Source organism: Oppia nitens, unplaced genomic scaffold (assembly GCF_028296485.1).
Source record: "Oppia nitens isolate AA-2021 unplaced genomic scaffold, nextdenovo-longstitch-racon4-pilon3 scaffold16_pilon_pilon_pilon, whole genome shotgun sequence".
NCBI lineage: Eukaryota > Metazoa > Arthropoda > Arachnida > Sarcoptiformes > Oppiidae > Oppia > Oppia nitens.
Genome location: NW_026533195.1, coordinates 18112 through 40507, shown reverse-complemented (window position 1 = coordinate 40507; position 22396 = coordinate 18112). Strand labels below are relative to the sequence as shown.

The 22396-nt window shown below is 21.2% G+C and overlaps 3 protein-coding genes across 3 annotated transcripts; 2 read left to right on the top strand and 1 right to left on the bottom strand.

Moving 5' to 3' along the window:
- Nucleotides 1–696: 696 nt before the first annotated feature.
- LOC128965167 (nose resistant to fluoxetine protein 6-like) lies at nucleotides 697–6318 on the bottom strand. The gene is made up of 10 exons (XM_054311819.1): nucleotides 6294–6318; nucleotides 5690–5896; nucleotides 3628–3981; nucleotides 2871–3020; nucleotides 2287–2504; nucleotides 1675–1871; nucleotides 1474–1600; nucleotides 1024–1356; nucleotides 803–927; nucleotides 697–712 (listed from the first exon to the last, which is right to left on the bottom strand). The coding sequence occupies exons 1-10, from the start codon at nucleotides 6316–6318 to the stop codon at nucleotides 697–699; spliced, it is 1752 nt and encodes a 583-aa protein (XP_054167794.1).
- A 1528-nt stretch (nucleotides 6319–7846) lies between these two features.
- On the top strand, nucleotides 7847–10163 carry LOC128965284 (glycoprotein 3-alpha-L-fucosyltransferase A-like). Its single transcript, XM_054311931.1, has 5 exons — nucleotides 7847–7897; nucleotides 8000–8918; nucleotides 9043–9164; nucleotides 9451–9591; nucleotides 9669–10163. The coding sequence occupies exons 2-5, from the start codon at nucleotides 8097–8099 to the stop codon at nucleotides 10012–10014; spliced, it is 1431 nt and encodes a 476-aa protein (XP_054167906.1). The 5' UTR covers nucleotides 7847–7897; nucleotides 8000–8096; the 3' UTR covers nucleotides 10015–10163.
- Nucleotides 10164–15516: 5353 nt separating this feature from the next.
- On the top strand, nucleotides 15517–17100 carry LOC128965019 (3-oxoacyl-[acyl-carrier-protein] reductase FabG-like). Its single transcript, XM_054311672.1, has 4 exons — nucleotides 15517–15879; nucleotides 15981–16390; nucleotides 16467–16573; nucleotides 16649–17100. Exons 1-4 carry the CDS (start codon nucleotides 15834–15836, stop codon nucleotides 16875–16877), a joined length of 792 nt encoding a protein of 263 aa, XP_054167647.1. The 5' UTR covers nucleotides 15517–15833; the 3' UTR covers nucleotides 16878–17100.
- Nucleotides 17101–22396: the final 5296 nt, after the last annotated feature.

Genomic DNA, 22396 nt, shown 5'->3' with positions numbered 1-22396 from the left:
ATGAAAATGTTTTGTTTAGTATTTTAGAAAATAACATAATAATCAAAATATTTTTATAATTTATCAATAATTTATAGATTAAAATAACAACAGTAATAAAAATGATTAATTGAATAGTAAAATAGTTGTAACATAAATAATGAATAATACAGATCAAGATATTACTTATCAAGATTTAAATTTTATGATAACAAATATTTTATTTTTTTTTATATATTAATTAGTAAACTTAACTATAATATCATTTATTTAATTTAAAATATTATAGTTACTCATTTTTAAATATTACAAATTATTTATTTATTTATTTGGAATTTTTTATTTAAATATGTAAATAGTTTATATTTAAAAGTTTCACTGTTATATATATTGTTTGTTTTTTGTTTCAATTAATCATTGAAAACTACTATTGTTAAAAATATTATTAATTAAATAACTAAACAAAAAATATTTTAAATTATTATATTTATTATTATTAAGAAAAAAGATAATATTTTTAAAAATATACTGTATATATTTTATACTTTTAAAATTAAATTAAACAATTAATAAATTAAAAAATTAAATATACTTATTATTATTATTAAACTATTATTTAATATTAATGTTAATTATAAAATTATAACAAAAATTAACAATTAATGTTTATAATAAAATTTACTAAATGATAAATCATATATAAATTTCTATATATATTTAAGCAGGAATATTGCTTACAATTTCATGCATTTTGAGCATAGGTTTGTTATTTAATTTGTTATTATCAATATTATTGATGATATTATTAGTATTGTTGTTGTACCTTGGTACTACTTGAAAATGTTGTAGCAACAATTTATTGCATTTGAGTATGGGCATTTCAAATACAATGGCAAATATTGCACCCACTATATAAGCAAATACCAAATTATGTGCAAATATGAGAAGCTATATTGATAATAATTAAAATTGAAAAAAAACAATTATTAATACAATAGTTATAAATAATTTATTGATTGCAAAATAAACATTTAATATACAAACCAATTGATATTCGCTGAGCTGTAATAGCTGTCTACGGGTGCCGTAAAATATCCAGACAACCCAAGCATGGGTTAGATATACGGAATATGTTAGTCGAGCTAACGGTACGAATGCCTTCCAGGATAGTACAGCATTGACGAGACCGCCGTTACCACTCAAACACAACCATATCATTGAGGCTATACATAGAGCCCATACTAACCGACAAAACGGATAATACAGGGCCGACACCAATGGATTGTATCCAATTTTGCCGTCGTTCCAGAATTGGTCGTCCATTAGGGGTATCCAAAAGGCCAACAAAGTGGTCGCCCATATCAAGTAAAATGTACGCTATATTGTGTGTATAGAAAGAGAGAGAGAGAGAGAGAGAGAGAGAGAGAATAATAGCAAAATAATTATAATTAATTTAAAATTTTCAATGTTTTAGATATGTAAAAAAACACATACAGTTTTTAGTGTGAAAAACATTTTACGATAAACTATGAACCCGAAGGCCAGTCCGGTAAAAAATATGATAGCGTGTGGCCACGGCTTGTAGTAAAATAGTTCAACATAATAGTCCTGAAAGTATTGGCTGATAAAAACAACAAAACAAATAATAATAATAATAATTTTGACACAAAAATAAAATATCAGTTTAACACTTACTCGCGACCAGTGTTGACAATAGCCGGCGGCAAATCATAGACATATATGATGACCGATGATATGATAACAAACGTTATAATCGTCAAAATATTGACAATGAATCCCAATCGCACATTGTATAGAAAGGCCAGTATTATTAGCAATGATAGAAAATGAAATTGCATATCACTAGCCGTATACCATGTATGGTGGGCACACTAGATAGATAAGTAGATAAGTATATCAAAATATTATTATTATTATTATTATTATTAATCAATAACTTAAAATAATAAACAGCATCAATATTTTACAAATAATAATTTAAAAATTTTGTAATACTATTATAATCAGTCTATTAAACTCATTGAATATGACATTAAGTAATTGATATTTAAAATGATTTTTTTAAAAAAAACTAATTCAACTTTATTAATTATTTATATCATATGATTAACAGATTTTTATAAATATAAAAATTGTTTTTTTGTGTAAAAATAAAGATATATTAGATGGTATAAATATTATAGATAATTAAGATTATAACTTTTTATATAAAAATAATGTGTAAATTAAAACTAGCTTAACAATTAGTAAATACAGTATAATTATAATATAATAATAAATACTAACCATGTTATTGACATCGATAAAGTTTTGTACATATAATAAGTTAAGCCACCAATTTTGTTGGCATTTATTAATTAGTTTATCAATGGTTTCGTGCCAAATTGGTCCCGAACCCATCAATGGCAACAAAAAATTAAATAACAAAAATAATGCCAACTGTGGTGTCAAACGCATTATCCGGGATATCAAAAATCCAAACCAATTTAAGTTAACTGATTTGCCTTTAGTTAGACTTAATGTTATATAAGTTGTCAATAAACCACTAAATATATTTTTTAAAATATAAATTTGATAATAATAATAATAATAAGTAATTTGTTAATATATTTGTAAAAATAATAATAAACTAATAACTAAACCTGATAAAAAATATAGTATCCACACCATATTCAACATTGAGCAATAATTGATTGTAATTTGAAGTTAAAATATTTTTAGCAGCAAAACTGTTACCTAAAAAATATTTTTTTTTTAGAAAAATAAACTTTTTAGTATAATTGTTTATTAATTAAATGTGTAAATTAAAAAAGTGCAAATAATAATTATTATTATTAAAAAATATATATATATTAATTAAATATAATTACTGAACATTTGAAAGTGAACCCAAACAATAGTATGGCCTAAAACTACCCAAAATATAGTGAGGACTCGTATGCCGTGAAGACATGATAATGTTTCCGATGTTTGAGGACTCAATAGTTTACCAATATTTTTGTTCAATGAAAATATATAGACTAATAATAATTTATCTGTATATATATTTATAAAAAAACAAAACAAAACAAAAAATACATATAAATTATTTTTATATAAAAAAATCAGTTTAAATTTAATAAATTATAAATAAATTATGCCAACTTTTAGGTGATACAATATATTCAGTGATTGTTGCTATAATACCCAGTGATACAAATAGTATTATTACTGATCTGAAAAAAATTACAGTTAATTAATATATAATAATTATAATAATAAATAAAGAAATTAATGTCAACAACAAAAAAAGATTTGATTGCCTATAATAAACATTATAAAGACATACATTGCAAATATTTGTGTGTAATTAAGTTGAATTTGATTTGTACTTTTCGTTTCGCAACTAATTGACTTTTTTGTCAATCCATTGATGTTTAAAACTAATAATACGATAATAATAATAATAATAATAATAATAATTTTATAAAAACAATACAAAGAATTATTATTATTATTTTCTTAAATTGAAACAATTAGTTATATATCAATCATCTATCAATTAATATTATTATTTTTAAAAAATGTAATATATTTTTTTTAAATGATATAATAATTATTTTTTAATTATAACAGTTTGTTTGTTACATTTAATTGTTAGCTGATCCATGTCATTGAATGTACATTTATTGGGCACACATATGCCGGTTCTCAATGAAATCCAATAGAAAAATGAGGCCTCTTTTGATAGTCTTGTGAACAAATGATTTGCGAAACTGATATTTTTGATGAAATGGTGCGGAAGTACATCAACTCTATGATTGAGATTATGGTGTCGGGGCTGCGGCTGCGGTACCGGTAGTCCCAAATCAATCATACAGTATTGCGGTTCACCAATATATTGGTTAGACTTGATTGACAAACACTGATCATATGAACCTAAATCGGTTGTCGTGCCCTCCAATAGACCCGATGCCGGAAATTTACCCCAAGAGTTGACCACTAAATTCATAATTTTTATCACATATTAAAAGATTTTTCTAATAATTATATTTATACTATTAATAATACGATAGTAATTAATTAATTACAAAATATAAACTATATATATAATATTTGTTAATAAAAAATAATAGTTATATATATAATGATATTAATTTTTACATATGTGTTTATTTAAATGTAAAATTATTTACTAAATTAAAATATAATAAATTAAGAAATTATTATTTGTATTTTTTGTGGTTAATAATTTAAAATACTTGATAAGTTAATTTAATGATTTTTTGTACATATATTATATTTATTAATTTTCTACATTATCATCGCAATGATAAATTAGTTAAAAATTTTAATAAATAATTGTTAATAAAAAAAATATTAACACTTTATTGTGGAATTGAAGTATATTTTATGTAACATTATAATATTAATTATAACATATTAATTTATTTTATATTATAAGCTACTAAATAAATGTTTTATTGACTTATTTAATTCTAGTTAATTTAAATCTATAACTATTATTTAATAAAATTGTAACATTTATTTGATAAAAACGATAATTTTAAGCATTATATTTGATTTATATATACTGTATATATTATATATAAAAGTTATTAAAAAATATAGCATAACGTTTATTTTTAATAACAAATTTTAAATATGTATAATTATCAAAATTATACTACTACTACTACTACTACTACTACTACTTATAATTATTATAATAATAAATTTAAAAATGCAATAATTATTGAAATAGCAATCGGAACTACAATTATGGTTATATCTATAGTAAGTGATGTTTTAAAATAATGTATGACATCTTAACCTCAATTATAAGGTCTAAATAATATATTTAAATTTTGTTTTATAATATTATTTTTTGTTTTGTTTGTAATATTCAAACTCTTTTATTATTAACAATGTTTGCAATGTTGAGTAGTGTTTAAATACATTTAAAAATATTATTAAAGAGAATATATATATATATATATAAATATGAAAAATACATATATAATTTGTAATACTTGAGTGCCAACTGTTTAATGACATAAATATATAGATATATTTAAATTTTAAAGCTATTGTTGTTTTTGAAGCGGTTTTTTATATTTATATTTTTAATCCTTATATTGAGTTCTGTTCCTTATTAGATATATAATTGCCATTCAATAATAAATTGAAAATAACTATTATATTAGTAAATATGTTTTTTTATAACAATTAGAAATAAAAATTATTTAATAATAAAAAAGCTAATAAATTATCCACTTAATTATACGGTTTTTAAAAGCATTTATTCAAATATTGTTAGTTTTATTCAACAAAACAAAAAATATTTACCAAATAATTAAATTATGTTTTTTAAAATATTCACTTTTAATTTTTTTTTTATAAAATAACATTATTAAATTATATACAGTAAAATAAATAAATATTATTTATATGGTTTTTTCAATATCACTTGTTATAAAAATTTTATTTAATATTTTACAAATATTGCATAATAATAATAATAATAATAAAAACTAAATAAATATCTTCAATAAATATATTCAATATTTTTAAATTTATTCTGTAGTATTAATTATTGGTTAACAATATAATCTAATATATTATAAAATTTGTATTTTTTTAATTTAGTAAAATATGTTTACCAAAAATTAAATAAAATTAAATGATAAGTAATTAGTTTAAAGCTTACTTTGATGAGCCCAGTCCTGCATTTGTAACAATGCATCCAATGTTTGTCTAACACTTATCTGGCAGTCCTGGGAAACATTAGCCGATTTAGATAACAATTGAAACAGTTGTCGATAATCATCATATAGTGACCGACTATACAATTGTGTGGCAATTAACACATCACTCCATAGACTCGGTTTAGACGAAACATTACTATCATTTAAATCTAATGTAAAATTATTATTATTATTGATTTTATTATTTTTAGCACTCAATGTAGAATTTTGTACAATAAAATCATTGCATTGAATAAAATTGTCACTTTTAAACAATGATATTAATAGTAGAAAATAGCAACAATAAAAAAATTGATAAATAAATTTAGTGAAATACATAATAATATTTTCTAATAAAAACTTAGCGTTGTATACAATGTTTTCAAATAAAAAAAAATTAAAAAACTTTTTATTTGCATTTAAAATTAAAGATCATACAAGTGATGCCCAAAACAACTAAATGACAATTGAGTCGAAAAATTGTTGGAAAAAAACATTTATTCAAAATGTATAGACATATAGATAATCACAGATAGTGTAGACATCACCCACTGGTTCCCCCCCAACCAAACAACAGTATGCGTACAATCATTATTGCATAACAGTTAGTTAACGACTCGGTAGTTAATTGCTAATAAAACACATATATTTCATTAAAATACAGTATTTTGCTGTAATGTTAATATCTTACTGTAAAGTATATCCTCTCTTTCTTTATTAGCAAATATTATTTGGTATAGTACTGTACTATTTGATTGAATATCTATATACTGTTAAAAAATGATTTTTAAAGTTTACAAATTTGTTATATCTGTGTATATAAATGTGTAGATTATAAGAAACACTCTTCACAAATATTATGAATAAAAATAAAACAATTGATTTTTGAAAAAACAAGTTTTTGATTTTTTTTTTTAAACAAAAGTCTAGTTTTCTATTAATTAATTGTGTTATTGTTTGTCTTTTAATATTCTGTGTGATTGTGTTTACTATTAAAAGTAAAACACAGTTTTTATTAACAGTATATAAACACTTGAAATGATTTATTGTTTATAAATTGGAAAACAATTCAATAATAGATTTCATTTTTTTTCATTAATTATTTTGCAATTTTTTTTGTCAATAAATTTGGAAATATTTGTAAAGATAATAATCATAACCTTTTATTATTTTATTTTATTTTTGTTTGCATTATAATTTCTAATATTATATATTTAATAATTTTTTATTAATCTTATGTTAAATAATTTTTTTAACACTATATCAATATAAATTAACTATAGTATTGATTTATAATACAAATGGGATTTATTTCAACACATTGAAAAAAAATATTTAATACAATGATTTTGGTAATAAAATTTTWAAAAATCTATTGATTTAAATTTAAATTTTAAAAACATTAATAAGATTTAATATTAATAATTATAATCTACATTTAAAAAGTTGTAACTTTTAGTTAAATAATTTTGATGTTTAGTTAGTAATAAAAATTTATATATATTTTATTAATATAACTTTTATATGAAATTATTTATTTTAAAAAAAAGTTGGTTAACAATTMACAATAATGTTTTCAATATATATATTATTTACAATTTTTTGCATTTCAATTAAAAACATATATTATTATTAATTTATAATTTAATAATTAAAAAATTATATTAATTTATTTGTATTAAAATTTTTTTTTKATATAATAATAATTTGTCTAAAAACTTGTACTGTATTTATAAAATATGTATGTATTAGTAATATTGTGCACATGTGTGACMAATATGCTGTGTTGTCATAGCAACTACTGTAATATAATTAGTTTATATACCGTATAATTGTATTATATATTTGATTGAATCAAACAATAATTTATTTATGCAATCAATTGTCAAAATGATTATACAATTAATATATTATTAATAATAATAATAATGTTGTAATTTTGTATATCAAATGTGATATAAATATCTGTGTATTAAGTGTGATAGTTATGTTTGAGTGCACAGCACCGGTATGTTGTTGTTGTTATTGTTATTGTAGGCCTTTCCTGGTTTGTTAAGGCTATTGATTATTATATATATCATAATAATGGCTATCTATTGATGTGATAATAGGATAGGATATACACTATTATACTGTACTATATGTGACATCAAAATACTGTATATAATAAGGTATTATAATATGATGTTATATACAGTTATATATATATATATATATATATATATATATATATATATATGATATTAATTGATATGATATTTGATTTTCTATAGAAAAACATAGATATTATGACTGAGAGAGAGCTGATCCATATGTTTAGGTTTTGATGGCATGTAATGGTTAGCAGCAGTAGTAGTAGTAGTAGTAGTAATGGTTAGACTGACAGCAAGTCGGGCTTTATTGGCTATAATTGTCATTACTGTTGCCGTCAGTCTATTGGTTACCAATTATATATGGCTTGACTTGGGATCAGTTAGGCTGTCGTCGTCACCGATAACAAGATCATCAAACCATCCAAACAATAGAGACCATCAATTATCGGCCGCCACTACTACTACTACTAATGCTATGAATGCCGATATCGGTGATCACAGTCACTCATATCATGTGAACTTATTTAACGAAAAGCCGTGGTTCATGAGTAATGGCACCCGTAGGCCAACAAAACGAATATCCGGATCGCTGGCCATTTGGCCGGAAGAGTTGCCAACAGATGACCGTATAGTCAATCAGTTGATGTATGTGCCCGACAGCTACGATCGGCAAACATCGCCATTAAAGACAATTGTACTGTATATGGGCCGAAACGGTTGGCACGATCTGCCGATGGGACGCAATAAGTTTATCGCCGACAAGTGTCCAGTCGATAGGTGTGTGCTCAGCTCGAACGGTGCTCAGGCCGGCCAAGCGGATGCCATACTATTCAAGGAACGTTTCCAGTGGCCAAAACATCGCCGACCAGTCAACCAGATATGGATACTATTCCTATTGGAGTGTCCCTCACATACACAACTGTTCAACAGTTTGGGTGCCGATGTATTCAATTGGACGGCCACTTACCGACACGATTCTGATATTGTGGCCCCGTATGAAAAGTTTGTGCCATACAAACCGCTAAATTTAAATGTTGGTCTCAATCAACAACAACAACAACAACAACAAAATAATATGCAACTGTCAGCCGCCAAACGGGTATTTATTGTTTGTTATATATAAATGTTGTTATTATCGGGGTATGACCTACGGTAATAATAATAATAATATGTATCGGTATATATATATAATTTTATATTTACTGTTTTTTTTTGCTTACTAGAACTGGGCTCACGGTAAGACCAAGTACGTGGCCTGGTTTGTATCAAATTGTGGCGCCCGTAACAAACGGCTCGAGTATGCCCGTCAACTGTCTCGTTATATTGAGGTCGACATATACGGCAGGTTATTGTCTCTATTAATTAATTAATTAATTAATTTTTGTTGTATTTATAATTAATTTGTAGTAAATATTCCTAAATTTTTTTTTCATACACCAAATAGATATATCACTATTGTTGTTGTTGTTGAATATTGCATGAAATACACCACCACTACTACTACTAGCGAAATAATTTTTAATAAATAGAGTATTTATTATCTAATTATTGTTTTTTTTATTTAAATAATTTAATGGTAATAATGTATTGATAATATATATATATATATATATATATATATATATATATAGTTGCGGTAATAAAAAGTGTCCGCGTAATCGGGCCCAACAATGCTTCGATATGTTGAACCGGGACTACCGTTTTTATTTGGCTTTTGAAAACTCCAATTGTCGCGACTATATAACCGAAAAATTCTATATCAATGGTCTCGGGTTAGTATTATTATTATTTTTTTTTTAATTACCGGTACCTATAATTTAAATGATTTATTTAATTAATTATATTATAGTCTCAATTCATTGGACTACAATTTGATACCCATAGTGATGGGCGCTCATCGTGACGACTACACCCGTTTGGCGCCCAAACATTCCTATATACACGTCGATGACTTTGAATCGCCTGAATCACTGGCCAGATATCTTCACATATTGGCCACAAATGATGACCTTTACAATGAATACTTTGAGTGGAAGTCTGGCGGCGGCGAGTTTATCAACACATACTTCTGGTGTCGAGTGTGTGCACTACTGCACTCCCGTCACCCGAAACCATCCCGCAGTTATACAAACATTGCCAATTGGTGGTCACCGACCGGTATTTGCAATAATAGTCCCTATCGTAGATGGACCTGATGTTAGCACAGCAATAGCATTACCTACACTAACAATAACTACCAAATCTAGTCTACCAAATGATATCACACATGATTATTACCCGTAATAACTGACTGCCGGTAATGATAACTATATATATAAGGAAACTACTAGTCTATTGTCCAAAACAAGTCATACATTGATTATATGTATTAAATAGTCAATGATTTATTTGCTAAAAATATTTTACTATAAATAATGATAGCATTTTTTTTGTATATTTGTGATTTGGTAACTAATTTCTATATATTAAGGATATTTAAATATATAATTTAGTAACTATATTTAGAAATATAATTATAATAGTAATAAGAATCAAGCAATTAAGTTATGAATTTAAATTAATAATATAATTAGTATTAGATATTTATTTATTTTAATAATATGTTTGATTTTATTTTTACTTAATAAGTGATAAATATTGGTACAAATTATGCTTAATTGTGTAATTAAAATAATTGAGTCAATTGAGTTGATAGTATTATATAATTTATTATAATTGTGTACAAACATTCCCTTATTTACGGTACCGGTAATTGTAATCTATTGTTAACTTATGATTTTTTTTTGAAATTATAAAATTGTTAAAATTTAATATATTTGTAGATTGTATAAACATTATTATTATTTTTGATTGTTTTAATCAAACAAACAAAAAAAAACATTTACCGATAGGTTATTTATTTTGATGTTTTAATGTGAAAACAATTACCGTACGATATAATGTGATCAATTAATTTATAAAAATTTATTAATAGTAAAATAATGAACTAATATATTATTGAAATATGATATTATTGTTTAAATTCAGTATTACTTGATAAGTGTAATTAATTAATTAATTTTCGCTATATTATCTAATAAAAATTAAATTAATAATTGTCTATTATTTAAATGATTTAAATGTCGATAATAAAAATTTTTTAGTATTACCGGTAAATATTATTGATAATTATTTCTTAAGCTAATAAAATAAATTATTATTATATTGTTTACAATAATAACATTTTTAAATATTTTCTACATAACTATCAATAAAAAAAATAAATTTGTTGTTAAAATTACATTGAATTATGAGATATTATGAGAACTATGACCACCGATAAACAAATTAGATATCAATAAACCTATTAATGTTGTAGAAAATTGTTTATTTAATTTTATAAAAATATTAGTCAATACAAAAATCATAGTCTAATGAAAAACAAAATTTATATTTTAAATTAATTATTTGCATAAAAAAATTAAAGTTATTAAAAGTTAATGTATTAAAACTGAAAAAATAAATAAAAACTTTACAGTTATGTATAGATAATATTTATAATTTAGTAAATCACAAGACATCATAAGAAATTAAGTAATTAATTAATTTAAATAAAAAATTATCTTATATTCAATTTATGTTAACTAATTAAAAAAATATATAATATTTACATAAAAAAATAAAATCATATGCAAACTTAAAATATTAAATTGTCAATCTATTAAATTATATTTAAATATTTAATAGACATATTTAATTTAATAAATTGCCTCGTGTCTATAGCTATTTATCTATTAATAATTAATTTAAATAAAAAATTATCTTATATTCAATTTTTGTTAACAAATTAAAAAAAATGTAAAATATTTACATAAAAAATCTTCAATTTAAATTTTCAATTTCACTTAAATTCAATTTCATTTAAATTTTCAATCTATTATATTATATTTAAATWTTTAATAGACATATTTAATTTAATAAATTGCCTCGTGTCTATARYTATTTATCTATTAATACATACATTGCTTTATCATTGCAACATAGCTTACTAATTGATAATAATAATTAAAAAATATTTATAATTAAATGTTGTTTGATTATTATTAATTTATTTTTTCGGAAATAATATTATTGCATTGATAATAACTTTTAATAAAAATGATATAATTTATTAGAATTATTTTTATTTATTTTTTTATAATTTATAAAAACAAGCCTTAGTAACAAAATTACTGTATTATTAATAATGTTTAAATAGCATAATATTTGCTAATAACTTAATTTTTATTTTGCAATAATAAATTTTAAAATGTCACTATCTATGTTTGAAATTAAAATTTCTAGTTAATTGTTTGTCAGCAACAAAAAATAATCTATTATTACTTAATTTTTATTTCGCAATAATAATATAATATAATTTTTAACAAACTTTATTTCACATATCAAATAATATGTCAAAATTTGATGATCATTAACAAATAAAAAATAAACAATAATTTTGCTACAATTAAATGATACTATAATATAACAAATTTATGTATAGTACAATGCATTAATGTATAGTTTTAAAAAAAATTCATATAACATAATATTAAATAACATTACATATAGTACTATAAAAAAGTTATTACATATTATATAATAATGTTTACAAACTTATAAAAAACTTACTTATTATTTATAAACGATTAGATTATTCAATGATATCCTTCTTTATATAATATTATTATACATTATATGAAGAGTTCAATAAAATATGTATAAAAATTTCATTCAACTTTTTTTATTTGTTGTTGAATACAGTATTTACACTTATTTTTTTAATTTTGTTTTAAGTTAATGCCCTTGTTTTAAATGAACTATTATAAACATTATTATAAGTTTTACAGTAATAATAATAATAATAATAATTAATAAATAAATAAATAAAGTCTTTTGAAATATAATAATAAATCTAATTTAGTTAGAATTAAAATAAATAAATAAAATTTAAGTTTAAAAAGTATAAATTATTTTAATTTAATTTAATTATATTTATTTATGAAAGGTTATATATTTATAAAAAAGTAAACATGAACATTTATATATTTTTACCTTTTTTCTTTGGACAAAAATTATCATATACTTTTTCAATTATTAGTATATAACATAATAACATAAATATTATATTTAATTAAAAATAAAAATATACTGACTTATAAAAGCATAGAAAAAAAACTAAAATAAATAAATAATTAGAAGATTAATAATTTTTTAAAATAAACTTCCATTACATACATATATTTATTAGTACAGGAAATACGGAAAAGTGGAAAATATTTTAATTTTAATGATTATATAGAAATTACTAGAAATACCAATGAGTTGTAGATCTTTCTCTCAATTAAGCAAAATATTACAAAATGTTTAATTGAATGAATCAATTTAAAAAAAAAACATTTTTCAGTTATTAGAAATCGTACACATATTTACTATCACTGATAATGGTCCATGGTAATATTATAAATAAATAAATATATGTACATATACAGTACATACACACATAAAGACATATATAGACATACATGGCTATCATATAATATATTTTATTTTTTTCAATAATTTTCTCAAAGTTAGTAATATTAAATAAAAATAATTAAATACATGATAAAGTGCACCGAATATTCTAGTACAGCAAAAAATATTGTTCAACAAAATAGTATAATCTAAACTAATTAATACAATTTTCTTAGACAACATATGATTAAATGGTAAACATATTGAAAAAATTGTTAAGACATATATTTACTGAATATAACTGTTTACTAAAACTAAAATAATATTATACTGTTAACAAGTGCACAGGTATTTGGCATTAAAAATTAAGGCAATCACTAAAAATATAAGTGATGGAAATTTCCTCCAATGTAATCATTACCATAAGATATGTAATTTATATAACAATATTTATATCATAATATATATATATATATAATAAATGTATAAATAACTTATTTATAAATTACCCTCGGCTAAAATTTTCCATCACTGCTTTTTGACTATTGAATGCATGCAAAAATAAACCCATTACACATTCAAACGTAAATTATTATATGATATTTTATTGAATTATTTAATCATAGATAATCAGTATGCTCCATATTTATCATTATTATAAATTATTGTCAAATGCAACACAATTTATACAGGGTAATCCGTTTTTCTAATTATTTAATAAATATTTAAATAAAACTTTAAATATCTATTGTAAACTATTATATAAATTATAAATAAAATATATAATTTTTTTAAAGTGTGTAATAAACGAACAAACAAAATTAAATAAATTGTAATAGTTTTAAAAATTGAGTTTAATTAAAAATTTGCTATTTATTAAAAAAATAATAATTTCTTATTTTATTTTAAATTAGATTTATATAATTTATGAAGTACTGTATGAAATATAAAAAACTAAATTAGATTTTTACATTTTTATAATAGTAACAATGAACTCTCTATAAAAATTTTATTTATGAAATACATTGTACTTAATAATAGATAATAATAATAATAATAAAATTGAATTTATTTTTGGTTGAATAAAGCAGAAAAATCTGGATGTAATTTTATCAACAAAATTATATATTTAGATAATTGCTAAACAAATAAAGTTAAAAAATTATATTTGATCATTTTTATGATTATGATAGTTATATTTATATAATATTGGTTTTATTATACATACAAAATATACAATTTGTAATTTTTATTATAGATATAGAATATATTATTATTGATCATTAATTAAGGGAATGTAAATAAAAATAAATAAAAAAAGTTATATAAAATATATATTAAAAGACAAAAATAGATATCTATATTAAAATTGGCACTCAATGTGAGTATACGTGAAATTTAAATAAAATAAAAAAGAAAATTATATATTGAAGATATCCTTCAATTAAATTACACAATTAAAACTATTTTATTTAATGTAAATTTGATTTTGTAATAATAATAAAAATAAAAGCAAAAAATACAAAGATCTGCAAAAATTTGTCTAAAAAGGTGTCATTTATTCAATTTGTGTAATTAATTAATTAATTCAAAAAAAAAACAAAAACGATAGCGAGCTTTGAATTTCCAGATGACTGGTCTCTCATATGGGGTTTAATCTAAACAATACGTTATCTTTAATAGTTGTCTCAGTAATGGGAAGTACGGAAATAGAGGGGAAGTGGGGGTCAAAATAGGGGAAACWGAAAGGGGATGTCATATCTATTAATAGGGGTAGTAATAAATAAACAAAAATTCCATAGTTTATAGTCCATTAAAATGTTAATCAAATAGTTTATAGTGTTTTATATACATTACTATTAAATATATGATATTATTAATCATAAATATAAATCAATGAGTGATATTATAATATTTATTATTATTATTATTATTAAAATGCACGCCTTGATGTTTTGCCAATAAAAACATATTAAACATATATTTATCAAATAATATCTGTTTCTAATAATAATAATAATAATAATTTTAATCAACAACAAAAAAAATTATTAGACACTTCATAAATTTATTAAAATGTGATGATTGTTATCATTAAAGGCAAAATAAATCAAAAACTTTTTGTTTTTTTTGTTTTGTTTTTGTATCGTTAGGTTTGACATTAAAGAAATAAAACGACAAAATTTTTCCTATAAATACAAGGGAACAGACTGTCTGAGAGTAGTCATCAATAGCTGATACCTAAAAAATAAAAGCCAATCAAACAGTTATAATAAAAACTAATTTACTAAAAAAGTCATTCAAATTTAAATATACTATAATATTACTATATAAATAAATAACAGTTTCATTAACTTTTAATTATTATTWTTTTTTTAATATAAAAGTCATTCAACGATTTATTATTGATATTTAATTGTGATATAATAATTTGTTAATATAAAATATTAAAGTTATTTTTCTAATCATTATAATTGTGTTCGCAAAAAAAATAATTATAAATTTTAATTATATAAAAAATATTATAATAATAATAATAATGTCTTTCTCGACTAAATTTGATGGAAAAGTTTGTTTAGTTACCGGTATGTATTGGAAACAAAAAAAATTGATATTTTATTTGTAAATAATTTTATTTTGAAATTTTAAATAACTTTATTTTATTTAATTTTTGATCACTCGATAGGCTCGAGCTCTGGTATCGGTGAAGAGACTGCCATACATTTGGCCCAATTGGGCGCCAATGTTGTGGTGACCGGTCGTGACGAACAACGTATTAAATTAGTGGCCGAAAAGTGCCGCAAAATATCGGGCAAAAAAGTGGTGTCAGTGGCGGCCGATCTGCTAAACGACAGGGATGTAGAAAAACTGTTCGATACAACCATTCAAGTGTTCGGTCGACTCGATGTTCTGGTCAATAATGCCGGTGTTGGGGACCTGTCATATATGAGTGATCCAAATATTATGGAAATGTATACAAAAATTATGGACACAAATCTCAGGTGTGTTGTAATGCTATCGCATCTGGCGATGCCTTTCTTGGAGAAGACCAAGGGTTGCATTATTAACATATCGAGTATTGCATCAATGAAACCGGTATGTAATCATTAGGTGTTAACTATTGTATTATTATTTATTTATAAAAAAAATATATTTTGTTGTTTATATACAGAGCCCGAAAACTACTTGTTATTGTATGTCAAAGGCAGCACTTGATATGTTAACAAAATGTATGTCATTAGAGTTGGCACCCAAAGGTGTTCGCGTTAATAGCATTAAGTAAGTGATAATTATATTTATGTGACAAACATCCCATACCTACCTAACTAACTAATTGTTTGTTTGTTTGATTAGTCCGGCAGTCACTGATACACCACTACTCGAGCGAAAGTACGGCCATATAATGCCAATGGAAAAAGTTAAGGAAATCCGTAGCAAACAGTATCCAATCGGTCGCATAGCACAGCCATACGATATTGCCTGCGCTGTTGAATACTTGGCCTCAGAGGAGGCATCGTTTATAACTGGTATCAATTTGCTTATGGATGGCGGAGCTCTGTTTGGATCCACACAACAACAATGAAAATTGTTTAAATTGTTTCAAATTATAGTTCACATCAATGGATGTCTTTTTCTCTCTCTATTTCTTCCTCTAGTTTTTTCAGTCTCTAACTCATGACAAACAACTGTTCCCTAATTTATAATCATATAAATACTTACTTATTATGAATTAATTATTTTTATCATTTTTATTATAAATATTATATACTATTGATACTCATTAGCAAACCATATGATATAAAGAGCAGTATATTATTTTTTCTCCAAAAATAGATTATTTATTCATATATTATAAGTTTAAATATTTCTATAAATTTATTGATATATATATATATAAACAAAATAATTATTTTAATTATTGTAAGAATTATTTTTCAATTTGTAATTTTTAGAAAATATTTTGATTTTAATTTAAAATGTAATAAAAATATATTTTTTTAACTACATAAAAAATTTGTTAATAATTTAAATTTTTTCAATATTTTATATTCAATACTGTAAAAATAAACTTAATATTATAATATTAATAGTAATAATAATAATAATATAATTATAATAATAATAATAATTATAATAGTAATATTATAATAAAAATATTAGAAATAATTAAATTTATAAATTTAACAATCAAGTATTTTATAAATAGTTATAAAAAATTATTAAAATCTATTTTATAAATGTTATTTAATTTTATTAAAATTATTAGCATATTAAGCATTTTAAAAAATAAAAATTAAATATCAACTGATAAATATGCATAAAATTAAATAAATTTTATTAACTAAAACATAAAAACAAAACAACATATGATAAAATATTATATAAATATTTTAAATAATTAAATATATTAAATGTATTTATCAATAGATAAATATATGTTTAAATTTTTTAAATATAATAAGTATAATATATTAAACATTTATTTAATCACAACAACAAAGTTTTACTTGTTTTGGCTATTTATCAAAATAATATTTTGATTAATTAAGTAAATTATTTTAACTAAATATTTAACATTAGTAAATAAAAAACATTAAACTAATAAAATTATTAAATTATATAATTTTAATGTAAGATTAATTCATTAATAATAATATAAATTAATAATAATTGTGACGAATTAGTCATTAGTTATTTAATTAGTTATAGTTATAAAACAGTAGTAATCATTACATCACAACAACAAAAATAATGTTTTAAAATTTAAAATTACAAAAATACAATACATTGACAAAATTTATTAAATTGAGTAAAATAACTATTATCAAATTAAATACTAAATTATAAACATATTATATTCATATTAGATATATTTTAAATTGATTAAACACTAATATATTATTTAACAAATTTAAATTAACATTTATAATACAATAGAACTATATTTTAATATTTATAACTTATAATATAAATATACATAATATTACGAATAAATTAGTATTAAAGCATATAATAAAAGCTTAATTATTTTCGTAAATACAATTGGTTTCTTGTAATAATTATTTCATAAAATATATACAAATTTATATCTAATATGCTGACTAAGCATTAAATACAATATTTAATTTTTATTGATTTTTGTTTTATTATTAATTTTACCGAAATTATTAATCATTATAAAGCAATATAATATTTATTTAATAATTATTAGATTTCTTAGTTTTCTTTTCATGTAAAATATAAGATTATATTTATTTTATTAGTTTTTATATTATATTTATTAAAATATTAAAAATAAATATGAATATAATAAACATTTCTTTTTATTGAATATTAATTTTTTAAATAATACTTATTTAGCATAAAAGTCAAGTGTCGGGTTAATCAAACATTTATAATGCTAAAAATGTTTGGCTAAAAAATACTATATCTATATAATAACTTTTATTAGTATATCATATATTATTGGTTGGATACCAAAACCTGACATCAGTGCCAACTTGTTGTTATTGTTGTCAACTACGAGATCAGGCAAACAGATTGCGTTTATACAAAGCCATGATTGAGTATCTGGTGTTTGTATTGACAGATCATCATCCAGTTTGATGACTACAATATTGTCATCTTTTCATGACTGACCATATCATGAATACAACATATGTTTGCCTACACTATAGGACCGACCATTATGTGGCTTATCACTACTATTAGTAATAATTATAAATATATTTAATTTAAATAATAGAAATGTATTGAAATTTAATATTATTAAGCTTTTATTTATTGAAAAAAATTATATAAAATATTAACAAAAATAATTTTAACAATATTTTCATTAGATATCATATAATGTTTAGTTATATTTCAATTCTAATCTAATAAAAGTTATAAAAACTAGTTTATATTAAATATACAGTATTTTAAAAAACTAATATTATTATTATAAACTTATTACTATTAATAATAATAATTTTTTATTATAATTATTAATAGTATAATTCTCAAGAACTATACTATTATTTAAACAATAAACAGTTTAAACCAATAAATAGTTTAGAATTACTTAATGTACTAATAAATACTTAAAATGTTATTAAAATTATTGTATTGTATAACAAGTTTTTATTTCAAATATTATATTAATTTTTTCTGTTTTAATAAATATTATATAAATAAAACTAAATATTTTTTTAAAAAAACAAAAATTTAAATTAATTATTTACAAATTTGTGTATTAAGATTTCATGAAATATTTTTTATTTGTCAAAACTTATTATGCAAACAAAATTTATTATTTTTTAATAGATTTATTTCTAAATTATATAAATAATATATCATATTAACTAAAGATTGACTTGCATTTAAAAATAGCTATAAATATTGAAAAATATTTTGTTACAATTATGCAGAGTTATGACTAATAGTAAAAATATTTAACAAACATTTATCAGACAATTTGTTAACTAAAATTTTAAACAAATAATTTTGTTTTAAAAAAATTAGTTAATAGTATGAATTTTCATAAACAATAATTTTTTTAATATTTTTAAAAATATAATACGATTAATATAATGCATATAATTATGAATTAATAATTTAAAAACAATATTTCATAAGTATTAATATAACTAATAAATATTTATTGATATTAAATATATGTTATATATATTTATTGATAAATATTGTAGTTAACAAAAAATAGTAGTGAATACATAATACAATTTGTTAAATAAAATTCAAAACAAATAATTTTGTTATTTTTTCAAATCAATTAATAGTATAAATGTTTTTTTTAATAAATAGTCGGTTGTTATACAAGTATATGTTTTAAAGTATTTCTAGTTTTCAATTCTCATATAAAATACTTGAATATGTGGTAGTTTTATAAAAAAAATCAATTAAAAAATTAAATATTTTCTGTAATATTATTTAATTACTTGATATTTATATTTTTAAAAATAATTCATATTTATCTATAATTATAATAAAGTAGTTTTTAGTAAATTTATAGATATGTTGTTTAACATTACAATTGAAGGTACAGTAAATAAAAATAGTATAATACTATTGTATTTACAAAATTATAAAAATGTGATTTTAATTTTTTAGATCTCTTTAATGTTATGCTTAATACCATTGGTTTTATTATTATATCCACTGATAGTCAGACAACACTTACCGCTAATGTAACACAAATTAATTCAAACATAACAACAACAGCTGGGGGTAAGAAAATGAAAATTTATTTACAAAATTTAATATATTTTTAAATAAAAACAAAAATTTCTAAATTTTTAAAAATTTTAGACCTGATTTTAACAACTCTTAGTCCAATTGCCGATAATATAACTCAATTTACAACAACTATATCACCTAATAGTAATGATAAGCTATTTAAAAATAAGTCATAACTAAAATATATAAATTAATAAAGTTATTAATTATTTTTTTATATATAGTTGAAGCAACAGATAATAATGTGTTGTCAATCATCATATGGATAGCTGTTTGTATAGTAATGTCATTGATGTTGATATCGACGATAGTAGTAGTCTTTTATCGCAAACAAAAAAGTCAAAAACACAATAATGACGGCACAAACTCTACTACTGAATGGTATTATATGGACAACACTTGCGGACCGATTATTAGTGATAGCGATGATCACGCATTTGATTTGATTCAACCGTTTGATAACAACAGCCTTAGGTGTGGACCAAACACTTTGATTAGACTTCAATTACGACATCAACGACAACAACATATGATTGCGAAATCAAAGCAATTAATACAACAAAAACACTTTTATAAAAAGTATTATACTATTTAAAACAGTGATAATATTGATATTTAACTATATTTTTTTATTTTCCAAAAATTTCTTATAATTAAACTATCTGTAAATTTATTTCTCTTTATATATATATATATATATATACAATATATCAAAAAAATATATTATTGTTTAGTACCAACAAATGACTGTTAATAAATTTTATTATTATGTTTGAAAAGCAAATGTTTTTTTTAAAAATTATATAATGAATAATATTATATAATATAATAATATGTATTACAAATATTTAAATATAACAATATGCTAAGTATTTGTTGATTATTTTTAATTAATCGAAATTTATAATGCATTTAATATTTTATTAAACAAATTATTTATAATGAATTTTTTAAAAATTATTTTATTTAAAAAAATAACATTTTAGTCAACTTATTTATTGAATTAATAAAAGAATTAAATTAAATAATATTATATGCATGTATATATTTTACTGTACATTATACAGTAGTAGTAATTTTAAATAAATATTTAATAATTATTATATTAAAGTTGTCTTATTATAATATATTTCTAATATAATGTATACTAAAAAATTTCTAATTAAAAAATATATTGGAAATTTATATTTTTAAATTGTTATTTAAATTTATAAATTATTTAGTTATTCAAAACAGTGTTAACAATCCAATCAATATGTTTAGACACTCGTATAAAATTCATATAAGCATTTGGATCACTATTAACACAACCGCCATCAAGTGGTGTACCTGAACCTGTGGCTACACCTATAAGTCCTGCCCTATCGATGACACCATCACTACTACTACTACTACTACTACTACTATAACTATCCGAAAAATATTGAATCAATGGTCCGCCAGAATCGCCCTAATTATTGATAGAAACAGACAAATAATTTTTATAATACAAATATAAGACATACCAAACAAAAAGCCATTCCTTTAGCGATTGGATATCTAAAACTTCTAATATAATGACCCCATAAATCGTAATTATTATTCAATCTTTTTGCTAATTTCAACCAACCCGTCCTCAATGGTCCCAAATTTTTAATATCCGAATCAGTTCGACCAAAACCAGCAAACAGTGCCAACTGTTTATCGTCAGCATTGGTATTACCACTATCTCTATCGGGCAAACAAATACTGTTAACCGTATAATACCTGCCATTAATTGATTGTTTAATCCCWATATGACTATTCAGTTTGATTAGTCCGATGTCATTCATTTGTTTATTTACTAAATCAATCGTATAGTTTGTATGTATGAACCACTTATGGATA